Source organism: Bombus flavifrons, chromosome 2 (assembly GCF_040668555.2).
Source record: "Bombus flavifrons isolate JBK064 chromosome 2, iyBomFlav1_principal, whole genome shotgun sequence".
Taxonomy (NCBI): Eukaryota; Metazoa; Arthropoda; class Insecta; order Hymenoptera; family Apidae; genus Bombus; species Bombus flavifrons.
The window spans coordinates 19,957,692-19,978,067 of NC_138443.1; the positions used below are offsets into that span (position 1 = coordinate 19,957,692).

General features: G+C 41.2%; 1 protein-coding gene across 1 annotated transcript; it reads right to left on the reverse strand.

The window, feature by feature from the left end:
* Positions 1-549: 549 nt before the first annotated feature.
* LOC138189608 (tumor necrosis factor receptor superfamily member 5) lies at positions 550-18,206 on the reverse strand. The gene is made up of 2 exons (XM_069131673.1): positions 17,775-18,206; positions 550-2,615 (listed from the first exon to the last, which is right to left on the reverse strand). Exons 1-2 carry the CDS (start codon positions 17,838-17,840, stop codon positions 2,151-2,153), a joined length of 531 nt encoding a protein of 176 aa, XP_068987774.1. The 5' UTR covers positions 17,841-18,206; the 3' UTR covers positions 550-2,150.
* Positions 18,207-20,376: the final 2,170 nt, after the last annotated feature.

Below are 20,376 nucleotides of genomic sequence, written 5' to 3' on the forward strand. Positions count from 1 at the left end.
TATTTTTTTTTTTTGTTTCGTTAATTGTTTCATCGCAGGAGAAAAAAATATAATTATAACATTCGCAAAAGTCCGATAAACAAAATATTGGGCGAACAACGGAAATGCTCATTTCCATTGTTGTAACAGATTTTAACACAGCAACTGAATCGTACCGTCATCGTTTCTATATTTACATAAATGTATTTACACGCTTTGCGTACACGGACCATATCTAATGGCGTGTATACATATCGAGTAACATCGTAGATATACAAATTTTCGGCAATTATTTAGAAAGCTGCCGGCACGTTGGATTTCGATGATTTTCTCAATATATCGTAGAAGTCAACATTTCGAACAACCTTTTCCTTTACGCGTTTACTGACGCGTATCTTTTAATATTTGAGAAATTCGTAAGAAACTGTCGGTACCGATATTCGTAAGTAACTGACAGCATACACACGTTGGTATTGGTTGCCGGATAGAACGACACCTAACCCACCAAACCTATATAAGCTGTAAACAGAAGATAAGAATTAGGTTGGGGTTAGGTGTGATTTTATACACGATTGTAGGTAGAATTCACTGTAGTAGTACCGACGGTTCTTTTTGCGAATATCATGGAAACTAAGACCGAGCGTCGGTTACACGTAAAGGAAAAAGACGCTCGACGTATTAACATTATAGGCAACATATTAAAAATATCGACGAAATCCAAGATGGTGGCAGCTTTCTAAATAATCACGAAAGAAGAAAGAGAAGGAATTTTTAGCTTCTTCGAATGAAAGAATTCTGCAGAGAGAATTTGCGTATATGCAGACAATAAGAAGGAGATCTTTGGGTATATACATATAAATATGCTTATAATATATTATATCATACAGGAATCTACAGTTAGAACGTGCTCAAACGATTGTCCCGTTAGGTTCAAACAAATGCCGAATATTCATCAAAGGTACTCTAGAGAATCACAGCTAAGTACCATCTAAGTATCTCGTATTTATTAGCATTAATTGGCAAACTAACGTAACCGATTAGACGTCGTTTCAAAACTAACACAAGCTTCCTAGTCTTACCGTTCGAAATTCTCACAGTGTATCCCATGCGAGACAATCGGAAATATTTTGTCGAAGGAGATTGAACGCCATGATGAACTGGACTTTCCGAGTACCATGATTAACGAGCTGTCGACATCAAAGGTGCAATATATCGCTCGGTGGAAGATGACGTGCCGTTATATATTATGTTTAGAGTCGAACTATGACGGCATACGCGTACGGTATACACTGCTGTTTAAATATTACCTCGTGTCGATTCCATATGATACCTCTTATCGACTACTTAGTGGTTAACTGACTAGCAACGAGGGATCGATCTAAGCCGACCAATTCCTTCTCGAATATTTATACATACTATTAAAATATACAAGAAAAAGGTACGTAATAGGAAAATTGAAAAGAAAAAAAAACGAGCACCAGCGTTGACAAGTAGCAGACGTTAACCGGTCGAGCCTTAACTTAAAGGCTCGCAGATATCGATCATTTGAATAATAACGCGTTCTAATAATTCAATCTTTCTCTCGATTAACATTTTAAATTCGATCAGCGATTTTAGAATCCTTCAATCTGATCCACAGTCTTAAAGCTTGCAAACGAACTCGACGGGGCTAACGAGTCTTAATCCACGATCTTCCGCTTCTATTCGAAGCCGAAAACTTTCTTAATCGTCCTCTCTTCGTCTTATGAATTTCTAAAGAGTATTCGGTATTCCATACAGCTGGATCTTGCAATTTTCCCCAGACGATTCAAGGAAACCCGATATCCCAGGAGAAAGCTTCCTCTCGATCTCCAATCCCGATCTACTCATCCGAACAGGATCTTGTAGAACCGTAGGAACGTTTCAAAGGATATCAGGAAATGAAAGTGCCCCCTTCACGGTTCGTCAAGATATAGTTGTCGCAGAATGTTAGAAGATCGCCAAGTCTTAGAAAGTAGAATTTTTGTCCACTACTTTTAGAAGAAGACTGAATGGCGGATCATCGGTGACTAAAACTTAACGGTAATAGGCGATTCTTTCGTTCGGATTAACCGAACGCGGTAATATCTTTAGAAAGCGTTTCCTTAAAAATGGAAACAAAGTAACAGCAACTGTACTAAACGATTCCACTCCTAGAACCTTTCCAAAGAATTAAATTGTCCATTGATAATGGCCGCCTCGGCGTCTTTCTCCAGCACTTTGTCTCCGTCAGCCAACAGATCCTGTCCATCGGGTTCGTTCACCAAGATACTCTGCTCTGCAGTGTCGAATGCGTCCTCCGGTGCGAGAAACAAATTCGTTCGACCTTTACACTTGTTTCGATAGTCGAGATTATCCGGAGCAGGCCTGTGACAGGAATCGCAGACGGTATCCGTTCTGGAAGTGCAAGGATGCGCCTCGTACAGGCCTGGACCGCACCTAGAACAGATCCAGCAGGGCTGGGTGCTGTGGTGGGGGCTGTAGGTGCCTGGTGCACATTTGCCGCATTCGGTGTCACGGCCACGGACGCAATGGTTCACGGCGCCCCAGCCTGGACCGCATCTGCTACAATGGCTCCCGTCTTTCTGATGCCTGATGTGCGGCCTGGCTTCGCTCACCTGGAACAAGGGCAGATGCGTTTCGCTCAGAGGCAACTCGATGTACATCGAAAGCTTGTATCGACTTTATATAAAAGATAGCCACATTTTTGTAATTTTTTAGATTTTCGATCGATCGAGCAGTGATCGTTTTAGAAGACGCGGTCAATGGATATAAAAGAAAGAGACACTCGAGAAACCGTTATGCAAACCGGTTTCGAAAAGATCTGTAACGGAACGACAGATGTAGCGGAATTTCTAATTATTTGGAAATTTCGTGCTTAAATTGTATCGATATTCTTTAGGAAGCATATTAAAAAAGGAAAAAGGGAAAAAGCTAGGAGCGCAAAAGTAATTTATTACAGCTCGACGTATCCGTCTATCAGGAAACTTGAAATACAAGTTTTACTACCTACTGCTATTCCATACTCGTGTACTATCATACTACTATTTCGTGATTACGTCGATTAGAATTAACAAAGCTATTTGGTAGTAGTATAGACTTTTATATCCAAGCGAATAGACCTCAGGCTTGGTAATCGCTTTGTTCTAAATTTACTGTATAGCTCGGGAGAACAGGTGCCAAAGGATAAAGCCACCTGACTGGGCCAACACCTTGCGCCTTTCTTTCGTTGCGCCTGAAAAACCGCTATCGAGATATACCAGACAACTCGTTCGGTCAACACGCAAATTAGGGTTTCTCGTGGCTTTAGCTTCGCCCTTGTTACGCACAACCCTTGTCCTGACATGTTCGACGACTGTCCGACGTGAGCTTCGTTTCTTTTCACACGCGAATAACAATCCTAAAGAACGTTCTCTATTTTTCGACTACCCAAGCGAATGGCAGATCTGTTCACCAACAAATCACGCTTTTACTTTCCCTTCGTAACGTAACTGGTAATTCAGATAAAAGCATAATACGCCATTGACGAATCGAGCCGCATCGATACTCGCTAAATGTGCGGATATTTCGTTTAAGGGGACACAGATTTCGGTGAAACGCTTGTCAGCTATGAAAAATAAAATATTCGTACTAATTGAAAGCGTGTTTCGTTTCGATAAATCGAAGAAAGGAAACTGCGTTAAAATTTATCTCTTAGAAATAAGCTAATAATATCTAAGAAATAATCCCCGATCTGAATTTCTGAAACACTTTATACAAAATAGATCGACACGGTGCACAGTCCAGCATCGGTGGTGAAGTGAAATTCCTTTTAAAAATAAAATTCAAATACGTAATAATAATAATTTCAGCCAAATACTTGGTTCAGTTTGTTTCAAATCGATTTAGCGTTCCCTTTTGATATCGTCGAGTTAATAAGATAGATCACCAAAATGAGAAAAGAATCGTCGGGATAAAATCGTGGTTGAATTCTTTTTGAAGAACTTTTTCGAACGATTGATTTCCATCGATTTCTAGCAGCACCATTTGAAATCAATGGAGACGAAAGGGGCGAAGATGGTGGCTTATAACGAAAAGAGCGACGAACGAAATGCAGCGAGTGGTAGTTTGGTCGCAGCTGGCAGCAGCCGGTTGCTGGCACGCGCCAACGGTCACTGAGCCATCAGGTGCGTCATTGCACCAGCCACCGTCCGTTCGTAAAACCTCGTTCGTCTCTTTTATTTTCTCCTTACGTTCAGCAACCACCGCTCGGTTCTCTATCGATAGCGCGCGGTCGTGCATTCATTCGCTCGAGAAGAGACGTTAATCGCTGCCACGATCTTTCGTCGAATTTAACATACCTATACACCCTATATGCCTATACCCTACTGATTGTCGCGTAAGCCGCGTACCGCATCGTTTCCGACCATTAATTTTAACCGACTCTTCGTTTGTTCGTACGTTTGTCTAAATTTTGCTCCGTTTAAAAAGCTTAAGGTAAAAATTATTTGATCGATGTTGCGGACTATTCTATAAGCATGGAAGAGTATGGAAGAATTTTCGAGAATTTTCTTCAACGCGGAAACCTAGAAAAGACTTAAGAATGGACTTAATCAAAGAGCCAAGCCGATAATTCACCCAAATTACGTTCCGTATTTTCTCGCTTTCTGATCCCAGCTCTATAAATTACGATATACAATAATATAAATTATAAAATATAAAGTTGCTCAACGGAATTATCATTCTCGTTACGTTATCCTGTTTGCAGGCAATATCGTCTTTCGCAAGGAACAACCGTCGTTGGAGTTTGTCAATTAGAAACATCGTCCTGCGAAGCTTTGTTCTTTCACGCAAACGTTACGTATGCGTTGAACGCGAATGCAGGTTTTACAACATCGATTTATTCTACTAATACGAATGCCAGCTTTTCAATTTAGCAAGGAAAGATTCGAACATCTCTGATATTTTATTCTTTCGTTACTTACAAAGCTTCGTCGCGTGTCGAACGTAAATTCATTTACTTCGAGAAGAAAATACCGGCTATCGAACGTCATAGCATTAATATACTGTAAAAGAGCATCTCGCGTACTACATTGGAAAAAGAAGAAACGACAAAGAACGCCGATAACGAGTCGAATCCGATATAAACGGACGAGACGTTAGCGAAGACAAAGATTTTTCTGATTTTCATCGATAATAGGTAAAAAGGTGGAAAGCGCGGTTTCACCGAAAGGGAGAAGATTGCCGTGGCAAACGGCACGAGCACGATACATCAAGACAGGCAACGTGTACGCGTTCGTAAGTTAGAGCGTCGTTTTATCGGTGGCGTAACACGATCCTGGCTCCTCGCGTAAGGTTGCAACCTGTCAATTTGCGGGCGAGACAAGTCCGGTGAAAAGGGTTAATAACAGCGGTGCCCCAACGCCGGGTACGTCACCCTCTTATTAACAAAGGAACTTAAAGATCGAGTTGACCCGAGTCAGGTGGCTACGCGTCGCTACCGCTCGCGCGGTTCTGCTTCTTTTCCTTTTCCTCTTTATCGCAGCTTACGAACGCGAGAAACCAACGACGAAACTCCGCGTATTACGATTATCACTCGGCATTACGATTCAGTCATGCTACACGCGCCATTCGCACGTGCGATCGCTAAAGTCTTTCATTTATATCTGCGATTTGTAATACTCGAGAATACTTGCGGAAAATGTCACCCCTCTGCGACAGATACGCGCACATTAACTGCAAACCACTTCTTTCTCTTTATATAAGTTACGCAAGTCATAATAACGACGATGATCTTAAAGGGCCTTCACGCAAGCGAAAAACATCATTTTCTAGACGACCGGTGAGGCATGGCCTCGGAACGGTGTAGTGTCCGGAGGGCTCCTCGCCTTTAATCGATAACAGTAGGGTTGGCGTACGGCAAGCGAACAGGAAATTGCATCGTTGAAAGAAGCTGGCGTAAACGGCCGAGTGGCCGCGGTTCGAAACGGTCTTTAACAATTTCCGAGCGTTTCTCCGCGCTTGTAACCGCACCCCTCCCGACGCGACGCGACGCGACCCAACGCGACGCGACCCAACGAATCTGCCTCGAATCGAGTTTGCAAAGATAATAACGATCGTCGTTGTTCGATTCTTCTTTACTCGCGTTATCGTAACTTTTCCTTACGTCGCTTTCTTCGCGGTTTGAAATCTTGCAACTGTTTGCAAAACGCGATATTCGCAAACGCAATTCTTGCTCCCTCGGTGTTAAGTTCGAACGAATGGAAAGCAATCGATCATTTTACGCTGGCAAGGCTCGCGAGTTGTCGAGCCGAAGACGAGGTAAAAGGACGTACCTTTTGTTTCGTAAACAGATGTTCAGAGGCGATCTTTCACGGGACTACATCATCTTCAAACTCGATTACAGTCCAGGTAGACCATCTTGCATCCATAAGGGGATACCTTATGATCTAGATCTATCGCGTTCGAGGCAACCGTCGCAACTTCAAAGTCTTTGCGAACGCAATCCATCACGAGTTGGATCTTGGACGTCGAGGCTGACTATCACGAGACTCGGTCGTATCCATCGTAAGATTGGGAACATCGAGGAACATTGTCGATAACGCATTTTGCGCGACGTTGCTTTCCTCTTGTTGAAAGCCGATCTATTTGTTATTTCTTGCCCCTCTACGATTTTACGATATTAATCGCTACTTCGATCGACGGTTAATTGTCGGATGACGCGTCGCGTAAAACTCCGTTTCCACTGTTTTACAACGGAAGGCTAATTGTAAGAGGAGAGACCAGAAAGAGAATGATTTACGATCGGTCGTAGGTCCGTAACTACAATGACGGAAGTAACGGCGCTCATAGCGACGAGTATGAATAGGACTTCCGGCAGGACGGACAAAGCGGAAGCAGTAATTGCGGTGGCTTTTGTATCCCCCCTTTTTTTTTCAGCGCCACATCGCGCCGGTATGCCAGCGTCGCGTCGCACCGATAAATTCCGATTGAAAATTACTCCTTCCTGGTCGTAACGCGCCATAGAAATTTCTCTCTCTTTTAATTTCCTCTCTAGCCGATTCTAACCTTCCTTCCTTTTAACCACATCGTTTCACTCTTTTTCGATTTACGCCCCGATCGATAAGCCCGCTCTCGAGTCACGCCAAAAGAAAAAGAACTTTTGATTTCCATGTAAATTTCAAATTTCGTCGGATTTCCTTACGCATATACGCATACGCATATAACGCGTTGGCAATTTTGTCGAATACGTTGCTCAAGCATCGCTCAACGAACGCTACTCCGCTGTATTCGATTAAACGGCTTACATCTTTCCGCAAATTATTAACGTATACTACGCTTTCGTTTTCTCTTTGTGCGCGGACACATTTTTTGCATTTACGAGCAGTCCAAATGGTAACTAAAATGACATCAACTGCGCGTTTAACCCGTCGAAAAAGTAGATATTACGAATTTTCGGCCAGCGTCTCGGACCGCGTTTATAACGAAATCGAAACGTTATTATACTTAGTCTTCTCGAATAAAAAGTTCCCATTGAAATTCATAACCGAGCACCGATTACGGGATATAAATTCCTAATGCTTTTACTCTGTCAGGATATTTAGTCGAGATTCGTGATCCGTGCCGAGGAAAGTGAAAACAGCGAGCGTTTTAATCGGTGCACTCCAGTGCATTTATGAAATAGGGATGCACAGGAACGCGAGCATCGCTCGATTTAAGAGAGCAACGTTCGACAGCGTTTCGTTTCAGCGTGCCGTTGCGATCAGCTCGCTTTCGAATATTTTCCGCCTATACGTATGTTATTTATCTTTCATAATTTAGGTGTAACCGTAAGCAAGAATGGGGAAAAGTTGGTCGGTCAACCTTCGATCTATGGTTTAACTCGAGAAAGTTTATCGTGACTCGTAACATCATCGCGACTCGGTAAGGTCGTTCGATTCGTAAAATTATTTCTTTCGGCGATATTCTGTTTATTCAACGACGAATAAGATTAGAAGGAGCAGCTATATTTTCACAAACCTATTACCTTGATGATATCGAATAAAATTGAAATAACGGATGAAATAACGGATGAAATAACAGAAACCGAGAAGTAATATCGAAGAATTTATATTTAGTTTATTGGTTTTCAGTTGGAAAGAAACAAAGCCCGAACATTTATTTTTTTTTTTTTTTTTTGCCCCTTACGTTCCATATTCGATATACGAATAATAAACACGAGATAAATGGAATTTCGTTACGCGATGCGTTCGTCGCTTCGATATTTCGGTGGTAGTAACCAAATTACTAGCTGTATCCTACTGTGTGTTTACGCAACGGTCCGTGCACCGCTCGTCCTTCTTTCAACCTTTTCTCTCCACCTTCCTGTCCTAACGACGACCGAAAACGAAACGCACGCGTGCAAATGCAAAATACCTTTTCACGCGCATATTACGTTTCACAAGCTGAATTTTTCTGAGAAGTGCAAAGAAGAGTAAAGTTAAAATATCGAACGAAGCTTTGCTCGATAATTTCTCTGTTCCTAGGCGCGTACCTGCGCGCAAAAGCGCATCTTTAAAGCCATTAATCTGATCGTAATTCTCTTTCAAGTTGCGCTTCTGGCCGCAACGAAGACACTTATTTTTTATTCATCGACGGTTATTGCCGCTGCTTTGAACTTGGCAATTTTTACTTATACTTATAATTTTTGCATTATACGAATCGATAATGGACAAAGATAAATACAAAGAATAATATCGTTTTAGCAGCTGTGTGGTTTTTGCTTTCCAGAACGACCTCGTTTCGAAATATAAAACGTTTAGCCTTCGCTATCGAAAGACAAAAAATTTATTCGACGAAAAAACGTGATAAAGTATCGGGAATATTTGCTACGAACAGCGAGTACACCAATTCCTCTTTACCTAATTCCCCCGCTAACCACACCTCTTTTGCCCCATAGTCGAGTGCCTCGACCAAAGTTGCAGAAACTCGAAAACAACAGCAGCGCGTCCCTTAACGTCGCTTACACACCGGTGTAAACTTTTCGAACGGTCCTCCTAGTCCGTTGCAGCCTGTTGCATTTATGCAACGACCCGTGGAGAGGCCCCGTTGAAGGCGACGAGCTGGTCAAAGGGTTGCGCACGTGTTCGAGCGAACAGGACACGATGGCCAATGCGGCAAAGTGCGGTGTCACGGCACGCTGAACTCTTCCTCGTGGCTTTTGACTGTTGCACGAGCTCGATCGTACGGCCTCGAGGGTGCAACGAATCGACACGACGCAGCTGCGCCGCCGACTCTGATAATTATCTCTGCTACCACCCTATTGTTCCACGATCCTCCGCCTTCCTATATCCAAAACTTGACTCGGGCTCGGTCTGGTTACAGGATTCCTCCTTTTGCAGACCCTGCGGCCCGCAAACTGCCTCCTACGCAGTTGCCTTTTCATCCAACGTATGAGAACGAAGGGGCGTGGACATACTTGGAGACCGTTGCAAATAGTCGCAATTTTTGCTAGTCGATTTTAAAGTTGCTCGAAGCTGGTCGACCAGAGACGATCTTTTCGTTTCGTTGAAAAAAATGATCGCCCTCGTCTACCATATATCGTAATATACCTAGGTAACGCGAGGTATCTTTCTCTGCCGGCCGATTTCTTCGACCGTCAAGGTAAACCGTCAAAGCCGTAATTATTCTTTTTCTCTTTCTCTTTCTTCCTTTTGTATACTTCGTGTTCTAATCGATTGAAATCGCGACTACCGTCTACGCGTTAACCGCTTTTTAACGGACGTAGTCGTCAAGTAAAATAATTTAAAAAGCTAGCAACGGAGAACTCGTAAAATTGTATACCAAAGAAGTAAAAGTTAAAAAAAAAGAACGAGTTAAATTCAATTGCTTTGTCATATAAGTTGTTGCACCAGTTTGTCTGACTTCGGTTAGAGAGCGAGTCCGCAGTTCGCTTCAGACGCGGAAAAAAAAGATCAGCCACGTTTCCGGCGACTCTTTTCACAACGCCACGGAAGAAATGGGAACGCGGTTCTTTAGACTTTAGAGGGCCGTTTGCTGCGCAGCGCCTCTTTAGAGAAAATTTTTCAAAAAATCGCGTTCCACTTGCTTGCCGAAAGAAAGGAGAAAAAAGGAAAAGCGAAAGACGAACATCGGGATAGAATAAAATACGGCCCTATAAACAACACGAGCCAGGTACATCTCGGTTATCGTAGTTGATAAATTGGCAAGAGCGACCAAGTCGAAAATGCCTGGTCGTTATTCTACTTGTACTTGTAAGTACCTACTTAGTGAGATAATATCGTCGTTTTACAAGTCTTCCGTTTGGTCCGCTCGATTCGCTGATCCTCCGCTCGATGAAAGCAGTTCGTGTCTCCCTGTAAATTTGCTTTCCGAAGCTTTCATTCTACTTTCGTTCCAACCCTCGAAACCCATACATACGAGTCATGTTATTTCTTAACACGTAGGTATATTCGTCTATTGCTTTCGATTTAACTCGCTCAATTTCATTCGAACCGACGAAACATCCGAGGGACGAAACGCTCGAGATCGCTCGTCAGTGACATCTCGTACTGCTCTGCGATCGTGTATCGTGTAGCTGCACGGCTAGCAAAGTCAAAGAGAAAACGAGAATCCGCGCGATGCTTATATATCGAAGAAACACAAGGAAGTTGGGAAGCTAGAGTGGAAACTGTAGAAGGCGCTTGATTCGTGGACCAAAATTCAGAGTTGCTTCTGCAGACTGGCCGAGCGTACGCACGTGCTAACGAGCTGGTCAAAGTTAACGAGCACCGACGTAGCTTTACGCTTAGCGACGCTGCGCCGGTCACGGCTAAGAAAACCAACCCACGATCTTTTCGGAAGAACAAGCGTCGTGAAAGAAAGTCGCGTTAACGATTATTATAAATTTCTCGAAAAACACGCAGAACATGCGAAGAAAGAAGAAGGACTGACTCTTTGATCGACTCGCGTATCTACTACGAGAAAAGATCTTTTTCTCTAAGCGTTTGCCTAAAAAAAGCAAAACTACTCGCGATTCGTCAGCAGACTGCTTCTTGCGCGAAGATATCGTATAACGAAACGCTATGAAATATATGAAAAAGCTGCGATATTAGTTGAGTGTTTTAGCTAGCACGCTAGCTGGTTTCTTATATACATCGTCGGCAAGCTATTCAGTTCACTGGGGTATTTCGTGGTTTACGAGGCTCATTAGCATGCCATGGGAACGAGAAGTCGTCGGTTCCGGCGATCCCGTCGCGTCGGTTTCCCCGACCCTTGCTGCGATCCACGCGCCATCAACCTACAAGTAGACGTCAGTCGTGTTCTCCCATAGGTATATGCAGGGCTGATACAAACAACAATAACGTTAAGCTGCCTGATTTATATCAGCATATCTGTCTCGTACGCCGTGTCCTGGTACTCGCGAACGAGGCTTCGCGTATATACGTAATAGTACAACGTTTAACTTTTTTTCTTTTCCTATCAACAAAGCAAGCAACTAATTAGGTTAAGTAGCGTAACAGTTTTCTAGCCGAACGTAATATCTCTTCTAAATGACTACATTGACTATGACGTTAATTAAGACGATTTCGTTATCATCGTAACGATAATATTAGCAACAATTTGTATTAATAAGCGCACGCGTCGCAACCGTATCGTACGTTCGTTCGTTTCACGGTATACGTATCTACGACAAATATTAAATTAGAATATTTCTCCGTGATCGCTTACGCGTCACATTGTAGCAGCGGTAGGTTCTTCGGGGATGCTGCCCTGCCACCGGCTCGCGGCGTCTTCCCAGAATTGAAGCGTTTAATTTTGCTTTCGCGAGACAAAGTTTCCCGGAGCGAGAGGAATTGAAATTGCCGCGGAAACTGATGCTCTCTGCTCCGCCTGACCCGCTCGATTCATTAATTTTTGTGCACACACACGCGCCAATGCGTTACTAACTCGACACAATGGGCTTCCCAACGGACTCGGAGGCGACCTTTGTCGATTCGCCACAGTCTACACACGATAAATGCTGCATGCGCTTTGATTATCGTCGAAATCTTTCCTATTGTTTCGTTATGAGTCGTTTTTTACGAGTAATTAGACTGTTTCTTACGCGCGCGCGCGTGTGTGTGTGTGTGCATGTAATAAATTCGCGTTCCGCAAGATTTTTCTTCCGATAAAAGCGTCCAAGTCTCGTTCCTTAACTCGCAGTGAAATTGGAGACGTCGAAGATTCTCCCTCTGCAATTATCTTGGCTTAAAGTATTCAGAAGGGAAATAGCTAGACGCGAATACTTATCGATGGATTAACGTTACGTGGTTTTATTCGTACAACGTAATTTCGTCGTACGTATATATCTATCTATAAATATATCATATATATACATACGTGCGCACGTATACATACGTTCTTCCCCCTTGCCTTTACACGTTCATTTCGTTTACGTTTAAACATTTTCGTATTTTTCTTTTCATCTCGTTCGTACATACGTATTATACAGTTTTTCCGTTCTCCGTGTTCGTGTCTTCGTATATTTTGAAACAGCCTAGCACTTGTTTACGAAACGTCGTTTATTCGAGATAGTACCGACCAGTGTCTTTTTTTTTTCGATTATTACTACCTTATCTACAGCACTATTATTTATATGCTACTTTATTCCTATTCTCTGCTGTAATAAATTTCTTTCCGTCAAGAATTCCAACTAGCGTTTTCGAGAATGCCGTGTCGGAGGATGCTGTAAAAGAAAAAAAAAACGAAAAAAATTCTCTTTCAAGAGCGCTTGAAAAAATTTCGAAAACGCTCTGCACTTCGAGTCTACTACGTTCCACAAAAAGAAGAGGAAAAGGGGAGAAAAATGGCGAAAAAGCGGCACGACGTACTTTTCCCATCTGGTTTCAAAAGTTTCACGCGCGGCTCGATTTTTATTTTATTCCGAGTAACAGCGCGCAATCCCCGAAGCGTTTCGATTTCTCTCGAACATTTTCGTTGCCGTGCGAATTTTTCGCTGTGGCATTTTACGCTCTGCTCGATGATCCATCCGCGTCTGTATCCGTCCCTCGTTAATCCGTTTCTCGAGTGCACGCGGGATGGTTTCCACGTTAGCGATGCGCTTTGTGCATAGACACGAATTTGCTCGCTAAAATCGCTAAATATTCCATGGGCCCGTGAACCTTTCCACGAGGATGGGACGCTCTCTCGTGAAAGGCGACCCATTTATGGCGACGCGACACGACGCGAACGAACGCACGCGAAACTAGGCTTCCACACCGTTGGGACAACGTTCCAGCGTTCTTCCGTAGGATCGTCGAACGCGAACGGTCGTGTCTTTTATTTTACACGTTCATTTTACATTTTACAAGGGACGTAGTTAAGAAGGGGCAGGGGGGGGCAGAAACGAGGAGAAAAGTTGTACAAATATGGTGCTCTCTGTTTTTTCCTTTAGTTTGTGATTTTATTTAACGCGGATTGATTTGTTGGACGAGTAGCTTTAGCAAAGAGCGCACTCGAATCGAATTAACAGAGCCGATCAACGAACGTTAAAACTAGGTCAAAAAGTTACAGCGCAACTTTTAAATCATCCATTTCCTTTCATCCTGGAAACTTGCAATTCGTATGGCGCGTATGTTCGCTGATCATTTTTTTTCTTCTTTCTCCTTTTTTTTTTTTTTTTTTTAAATTATGTAAAGTCGTGAAAACAGGTGCTCGACAATAATGATATTCTAAAGTTTGAAATAAAATAGCACTAGGTTAGGATGCTGATAGAGCCACCGTGTGTAATTAATTTCGTTAACATGGTGAGAATATCGGTAATTTAAGTACTTCGATCAACATGCTTTTTAACTCGATTTCTTCGAATTAAAAAGTAAAGACGGATTCTTTTCCTGTTTTTCTTGTAATAATCCGTCAGAATCGAATTACAAAAGATGGAAAAGCTTATTCTCACAGCGCTGATCACTCTCGTACGATGTTTCGAATTTATGAAAATTTCATAGATTTAAAAGACCAGCAATTGCGTATCGAATATTCGATGCATTAAGAATCTTTATTGCTCTTCTAACCTTCGATTACCAAGATATGGATCTTCGAATCGAATAAAAATTCTACGAAGAAACCGCCCGAGTAGGCTACTATCGCGAGCAAACGTATCGTAAATGTACGTTCGACGACACGATAATCCTCGACACCGCCCTTCGCTTTTCCAACTTTAAAATAATTTTCACAAGATATCGGATGGTCGGAGGATATTCCAAGACCGACCCCTCCCTTAACGCGTCAAGCGAAGTAGACAGTGACAACATTTCGCACTTTGTTAGTACACGCGGCAACAGCTACCAACGTATACAACGTACACATACCTACATAATATAGGTATAGGAGAGGAAACGAGCTTTCTCAGCAACAGCTAGCCTTTTGTCAGCTCCCACGACTTCTCGCGTCCACGCTTCTCATCGTCGTTGATCTTTCCAACTAGATTCCATTGCACTTTACCACGATAATTTTCCGCATCCGTCGTAATTCGTTTCATTTTCTCTTATCGTTCCTACGTTTTATTCATTTTTTCGTTCGTTTTATTTCATTTGCATTTCCTAAATCAACGTTCTACGTAGCTTCATAAAAATTTCGTTCCCTTCGTTCTCTTTCTTCTCCTTTCCTTCCTCCGTTTCGCTGTTTTCATTTGCCGGTTCTATCTTTTCGGCACACGGTCGTATTTATGAAAAAAAGTAAATCTAGAAACACGCAGAATCTGTTTTATTTTGTTCAAACCATCGTTCAATTCTCTTCTACTTGCGATGAAACAAAACCTGTGATTCGTTCGTGCGAGTAGTAATGGTAATTTTGCGAAGGTTTATTGCGAATAACATTTTTCGCTCTGAAAACGCTTTCAAAACGGAATAAAGATTTTTTATTCGCACGGAGCACAGAGCTGTTACTAAATTTATACGTAAATTTAGCATAGAGGATTGACATTTATACAAAAAGTGTTCGTCGATCCTTTGTTTAGGTCGGCGCATATATCCTATCCGAGTTTCGTTCTTCGCCCGTCTACTTCTACTTTTCGTCTCTTCCATTCTTCCTCGTTTAACGTTCTGTTCCGTTTTCACGTGTCTCCTTTTGTTTCTCTGGCCAGGTGATCGTCGTTGTCGCACTCGTTGGTCTCCGCTTTTGTCCCACGTCGCGCCTTTCGCCCCAATCCTATCTCCATCCCTTTTCCGTTTCGCCAGCTTTCGTTAATTTCGCCTCGCTTGCCAAGTTGCCCCTCGCAAATCTTATCTCCGTTGTACGTCCACCTTTCGCCCTGAATCCTAATGCATATATGCATGCACTTACATACACAAGTACTGGAAATAAACGGCTGCCTGTCCTCTTTCTCCCCTCGTCACCTCCCTTTCCTTCTTCTCTTCTATTTCTTTATTTTGCTTTCCCTCGAGTTGACCGGTCTCCATCCCCCTTGCCGTTCTTCTGCGAGTGTCGTTAACGAGACCCGTGTGAGAACCGATCTTTATCTATCGTCGATGATCTCTGCAGCGAAGATAATTAGCCCGTAGAAGAAGGGTGAAAATTCGCAATTACGCAATTAAATGTCTGCTTCATTTCCCCCCTCTCGTTTCATCGACAATTATTTTCTTTCTTTGCTTTTGGCTCGCTCTTTAGTTTCTTTATTCTTTTATCTCCTTTCTTCGTGGCTGACTCGAGTAATTGTCTCGTGATTTTGAAGTATTTAGCGCTATTATAGGATACGAAGACACGGAGCTAGAATTCTTTGATTCTGAGGAAAATCGCGTTACAGGGCCAAAGAACAGACATCGAAGCGCGGAAAGATAGTTTGCGGAAATCTTCGAGTAGAGTGTATTTCACGTTTTTCTCGAAGATTTTCTGCAACTTGTCAAGATTTCCCGCGTGAAACGATCTCTTAATCTTATTAATCTTAATGTCAACTCGTGTTATCATCAGGATTTAGGATTGTCGATAATAGCTGCTAGCTCGATATTACGATATCACGATATTACGATGATAGATCGATGTATCGAACTTGTCTTGATAATCAATCTCTGTACTTCTACTTGATTTAGCATCATTTTCAAATCTAAACACTTTTATTATTTTATCTACGTAGAATCGTAAGAATAGCCGCTGGCCGACGTGACGCGAATAAAATGCTCCCTTCCAACTCTTTAATTACGATAAAACACCTCGGACTTTCCCTAATTCCTCTAATTACCGTGGGCACGAAGAAAATTGCGATGGTAGAAGCGAAACGAGATAGCACCGCGTTTTATATCCCTCGAAACCGATAATCCACCGTTTCGGAATCGGTCGAGAGAACAGTCTTCGTCGAGGTTCGAAACGCCTGATATCGCGATCGTACTTTATTTTCCTTTATTCCTTCGATCGATTTCCCCCTAAATATTTGCCAACGACCAGCGGTAATTGTCGAGAATTATCGTTTCCTCCGTGGCTCAAGATCGTACACGCTTCTTACGCAATTCATCCTGTTTCCACCGTAAATCGTATCCTGTCTCTACACCAGCTAAAATTCTCGTTAGAACGAAATAAACCGTGTAACGTCTCCACTCATTCATTTTTTATCAATTGATTCAATCTTATAAATATTATTTATCAATTAATAAAATTGAATTTATCATGGAAGAACAATTACGTTCTATATTTACTTGTTTTTATTTGAAATATGTACAAAAGCATTAGAAGTGGCAGTCAATACCGGGGAATATTTTCAAATCTACTACAAACGTATAAATCGTAACGTTTAGTAAAATCCTTTAAATATAAGTTTAAGATAACTCGGATTAAATGCTAATTCGGTTTTGCCAGGCAAACACGTATCAGTAGAGACTTATTCGTTTCCTTCCGTGCTTCTTTATTCTCCGAACCTACCTATGTACATATGTACTTACAAAACCGTACTGATTCGGTCTAGCTTTCAACTTATCACGATTGCATGAAACAGTTGCAAGTGTATGAGATATTGCTCTAGACCAGTATAGGTTACGTAGATGCGAACGATGAATTCAACAAAAATTCTAACCACCTACGCGAAAGAAAATAATTTCATAATTTCATCATCACCACTTCCTCTACGCGACTCTTAATCCACATTACTTAGATAGTAAACAACGACGATAATGCCTCTTCTCCGTTAATTGTAAGAGCAAAAGTACATTCAGCAAGCGGCTTTGCCAGCATTATGCCAACGAGTAGAAAATGTCTGTCGAGCGAATGGAATAAAACGAGGGAACGTTAGAAAAAGCTCACGATCACACCATGAACATAGCAAGCTCACGCCATAAAAAGCGTGTACGAAAAGGGAAAACACGCTAATATCTTTTTTGCTGGCAAAAAGAATATCCTGAAACGCAAATTATGTACTCTGCCTTAAGAAAATCGACAGTTGTATCATAGATGACAATTAGTTTCTAAATCTCTCCGTTGACTGGGGTTAGGTTGATCGAATATATATATATATAAGTTTGCATTTAGTTTAATTAATTCTCTATGTTCGGTACGAGTTTTCGATTTCGTATATACTTTTCTGTCTTCGCCTTCTAACGTTACCTTTTTTCGAAATCATGTTTTACGATATACCGATATAGGAAATGTCCTATCATGCAAAAATAAATTATACACTCTATGTAGAATGATCTTACAAAAATTCCAACGAGTTCACTTTTCTAGAAAAATGCTTTCAACCATTTTTAAGCAACTGTTGACATTAAGTAGAAAAAAAGAGAAGAAAAATCATTGTTTTTAAAAATCTCACAAAAGTCGTTCCTTCAAGTACGCTTATACGATCTTAAACGCTTGCTTACCTCAAGAAGAGCGGTCAACAAGCAAACACCAAACACGGCAATGATTAATCTTCTAGCAGGAAGCATCCTCGTTCGGTTATCGTTCCCTATCGATACGTTTCACGTTCAAGTAGCTGCGATGTTAGCCGGCAGTCGCCTTGGCTTACAGCATCCCACGCTATTCCTTGCAGGTGCACATCGATCACGAACACCGGCTCCTAAGTCGTAAATTTCGTTCTATTTTCGAACGAGACGCTGAAAATCCGATTTCCACAGCCCACAACCCGGCTACGCGATTATATATTTTATCGATTACAACACGATCTGGTTCGCGGCACGATTCGATTTCATCGAACGGATCGATCGATCGATATATGTTCGACCGAAATTACGACACGTTAACCAACTCAATTTTCACAAAAGTTTATGACGTAAACTTACTAGTTCGAATCAGGTAGCTTAATCAGTTTTGTTAATAAGACGTTTGATGTTTCCGTTTCCCTTTCTGACCAGTTAAGTAGCTTCGCACTGCAAAAGATCGATGAAAAAGAACCGACTTCGACGGTGGCTGAGCGTGAATTGAGGGAACAGCAACAGTGCAGCTGTTATTGTTGAACACGCGCTCGATCACGTGGCTACCTCCCACCAACGCGTCTCGACACCGCGGACCAGGGGTGTTACAACTTAAATATTACGCAGCTAAATTACGTATATTCGTAATAAAAGTACTTGTAGCGCGCGACAATATCCCTCGAAAGTAAAACACGCTGAGACTCGAAAGTCATATTCTTCGCGCATGTCTGACATTTTTCCTCTACGAAGAAATTTCTTGTCTGCACTTTCTACGCGCGCGCGCACACTAGCAGATAATTCATAAATGTATATAGCGGCAACTTCGCGTTATAATATACGGCATTTTCGACGCCGAAATTATCTTTACGATATATCTCACATTACTTTCATTTGAAAACGATGAGACGAGGGCTAAATTCTTCTTTAAAAACAAGTTCATCTAGCTATTTTACATAACACATTGGTTTCTTAACAATTTTGTAAGAACGGTTTTTTCGTAATTTTACAAAAAGTCACTTTTGCAGCTGCTTACCATAGGAATTACGTGTTAAAACTATCCACTCTGAAGATAAATATTCTAATTTCGATATAACTAGGCTCTCTAAAAATTGAATCGAACATATGATAGATTACATACGAAATAATGTATCGTCAAAATTTCAAAACGAAAAAAAAACTAAGAAAGTCAATCTACGCCGCAAATATCTTAAATAGTACCAAGTTCAAAAAATTCTCGCTTTTTTCAAACATATTACAAACACAATTATTTTTGCAGAGAGTGAAATTAATATCTTGGTGTTAAAGATAGCAAGCTATGTATATATTGATAAATTATGTGTCCATTGTGATTCAATGCGATAAACATAAGTATATGTATATGTCATTACTCGATATTACCTCGTAAACTACATCCGTCGAATGATGATGAATGATTAGTGTTTTATTATTGTTGATTATTGTGTCTGATTATTGTTGATAATAAAGTAAACTAAACATCGCTATATTATAGCGAGTTGTTTACTATTAAGCATATAAAATACTTAAAACTCTATGAACCACGCTGGTTCCCAGCTACTTGAACGTGAATCTTATAAGCAATCTGCACGTTCCATAACTAGGCAAAAGACGCTAGATTTTTTTAGGTGTTACGGATATTCGATGATGCCACGCGTCGTACATAAGTTTATATCGTGTATGCATATTAATATTCTGTATGTAACCTGTTGTACCTTATTCTGAGACTAACGCAATCTTTTCCTGTATTATCCATCGATTTTGCTTCCACGAATCAAAGCATTCTTATCTTCGACTTTGCCCAACTTCACAAAAGCATCCTATTAAGAACGAAGTAACGAAGAAAAAGGAAATATACAAAAAGAACGCATATTAATGTATTCTTTTTGTATATTTCTAATAAATTAAGCAGACTTTGGAAATAAAAATTAGATCTACTATTACATTTATACAATAAATTATCCTATCTTTATCCTTATCCTAAAATAAATTCTAAAACGTTCTTTACTTTTGTTTAAGTATATCGAAACTGTTTTAAACGATATAGTATGATTATGACAATTATAATACGATAAAATATAATGCAATTTGTTTTGTTCTTCTATGTTTTAAGTTTGTGTTTCGAATTTATGTTTCAATACCTTTCTGCTTGTCTTATATAGCAGCTATCTTCGTTCTATACCTGTTGAGGCGGCATATCATATTAATTACAAAACAAACAAATTTCTAATTCAAGCATTCTTTAAGACAAAAACAAAGAAGATGTGTCAGCCGGTTAACAGATGGATTCCGTTTAACAACGCTTGATTTATTTCTTGGATACATACCGGCTAGAATACATTGACGAGCTCACTCGACCGTCTAACCACGAAATACAATCCATAGAAAATATGTAGGCTAGCAAAATGATCGGAATATTGAAAAATCTGTGGATCGTGAAGCCAATCGGTGAAGAAATTTGAGAAGAAAACGGGCACGGTCCACGCAGAAGATCGAAAGTAAACTCATTGATCTGTATGTCGTCGTCTCGGGTCTC

What these genes read in the sequence shown, in the direction of transcription:
- LOC138189608 (XM_069131673.1), bottom strand. Translation starts at nt 17,840, where the DNA reads ATGCTTCCTGCTAGAAGATTAATCATTGCCGTGTTTGGTGTTTGCTTG. An exon ending in TGTTGACCGCTCTTCTTGAG is followed by an intron (nt 2,616 to 17,774) that starts GTAAGCAAGCGT and finishes CCCTTGTTCCAG; the next exon opens with GTGAGCGAAGCCAGGCCGCA.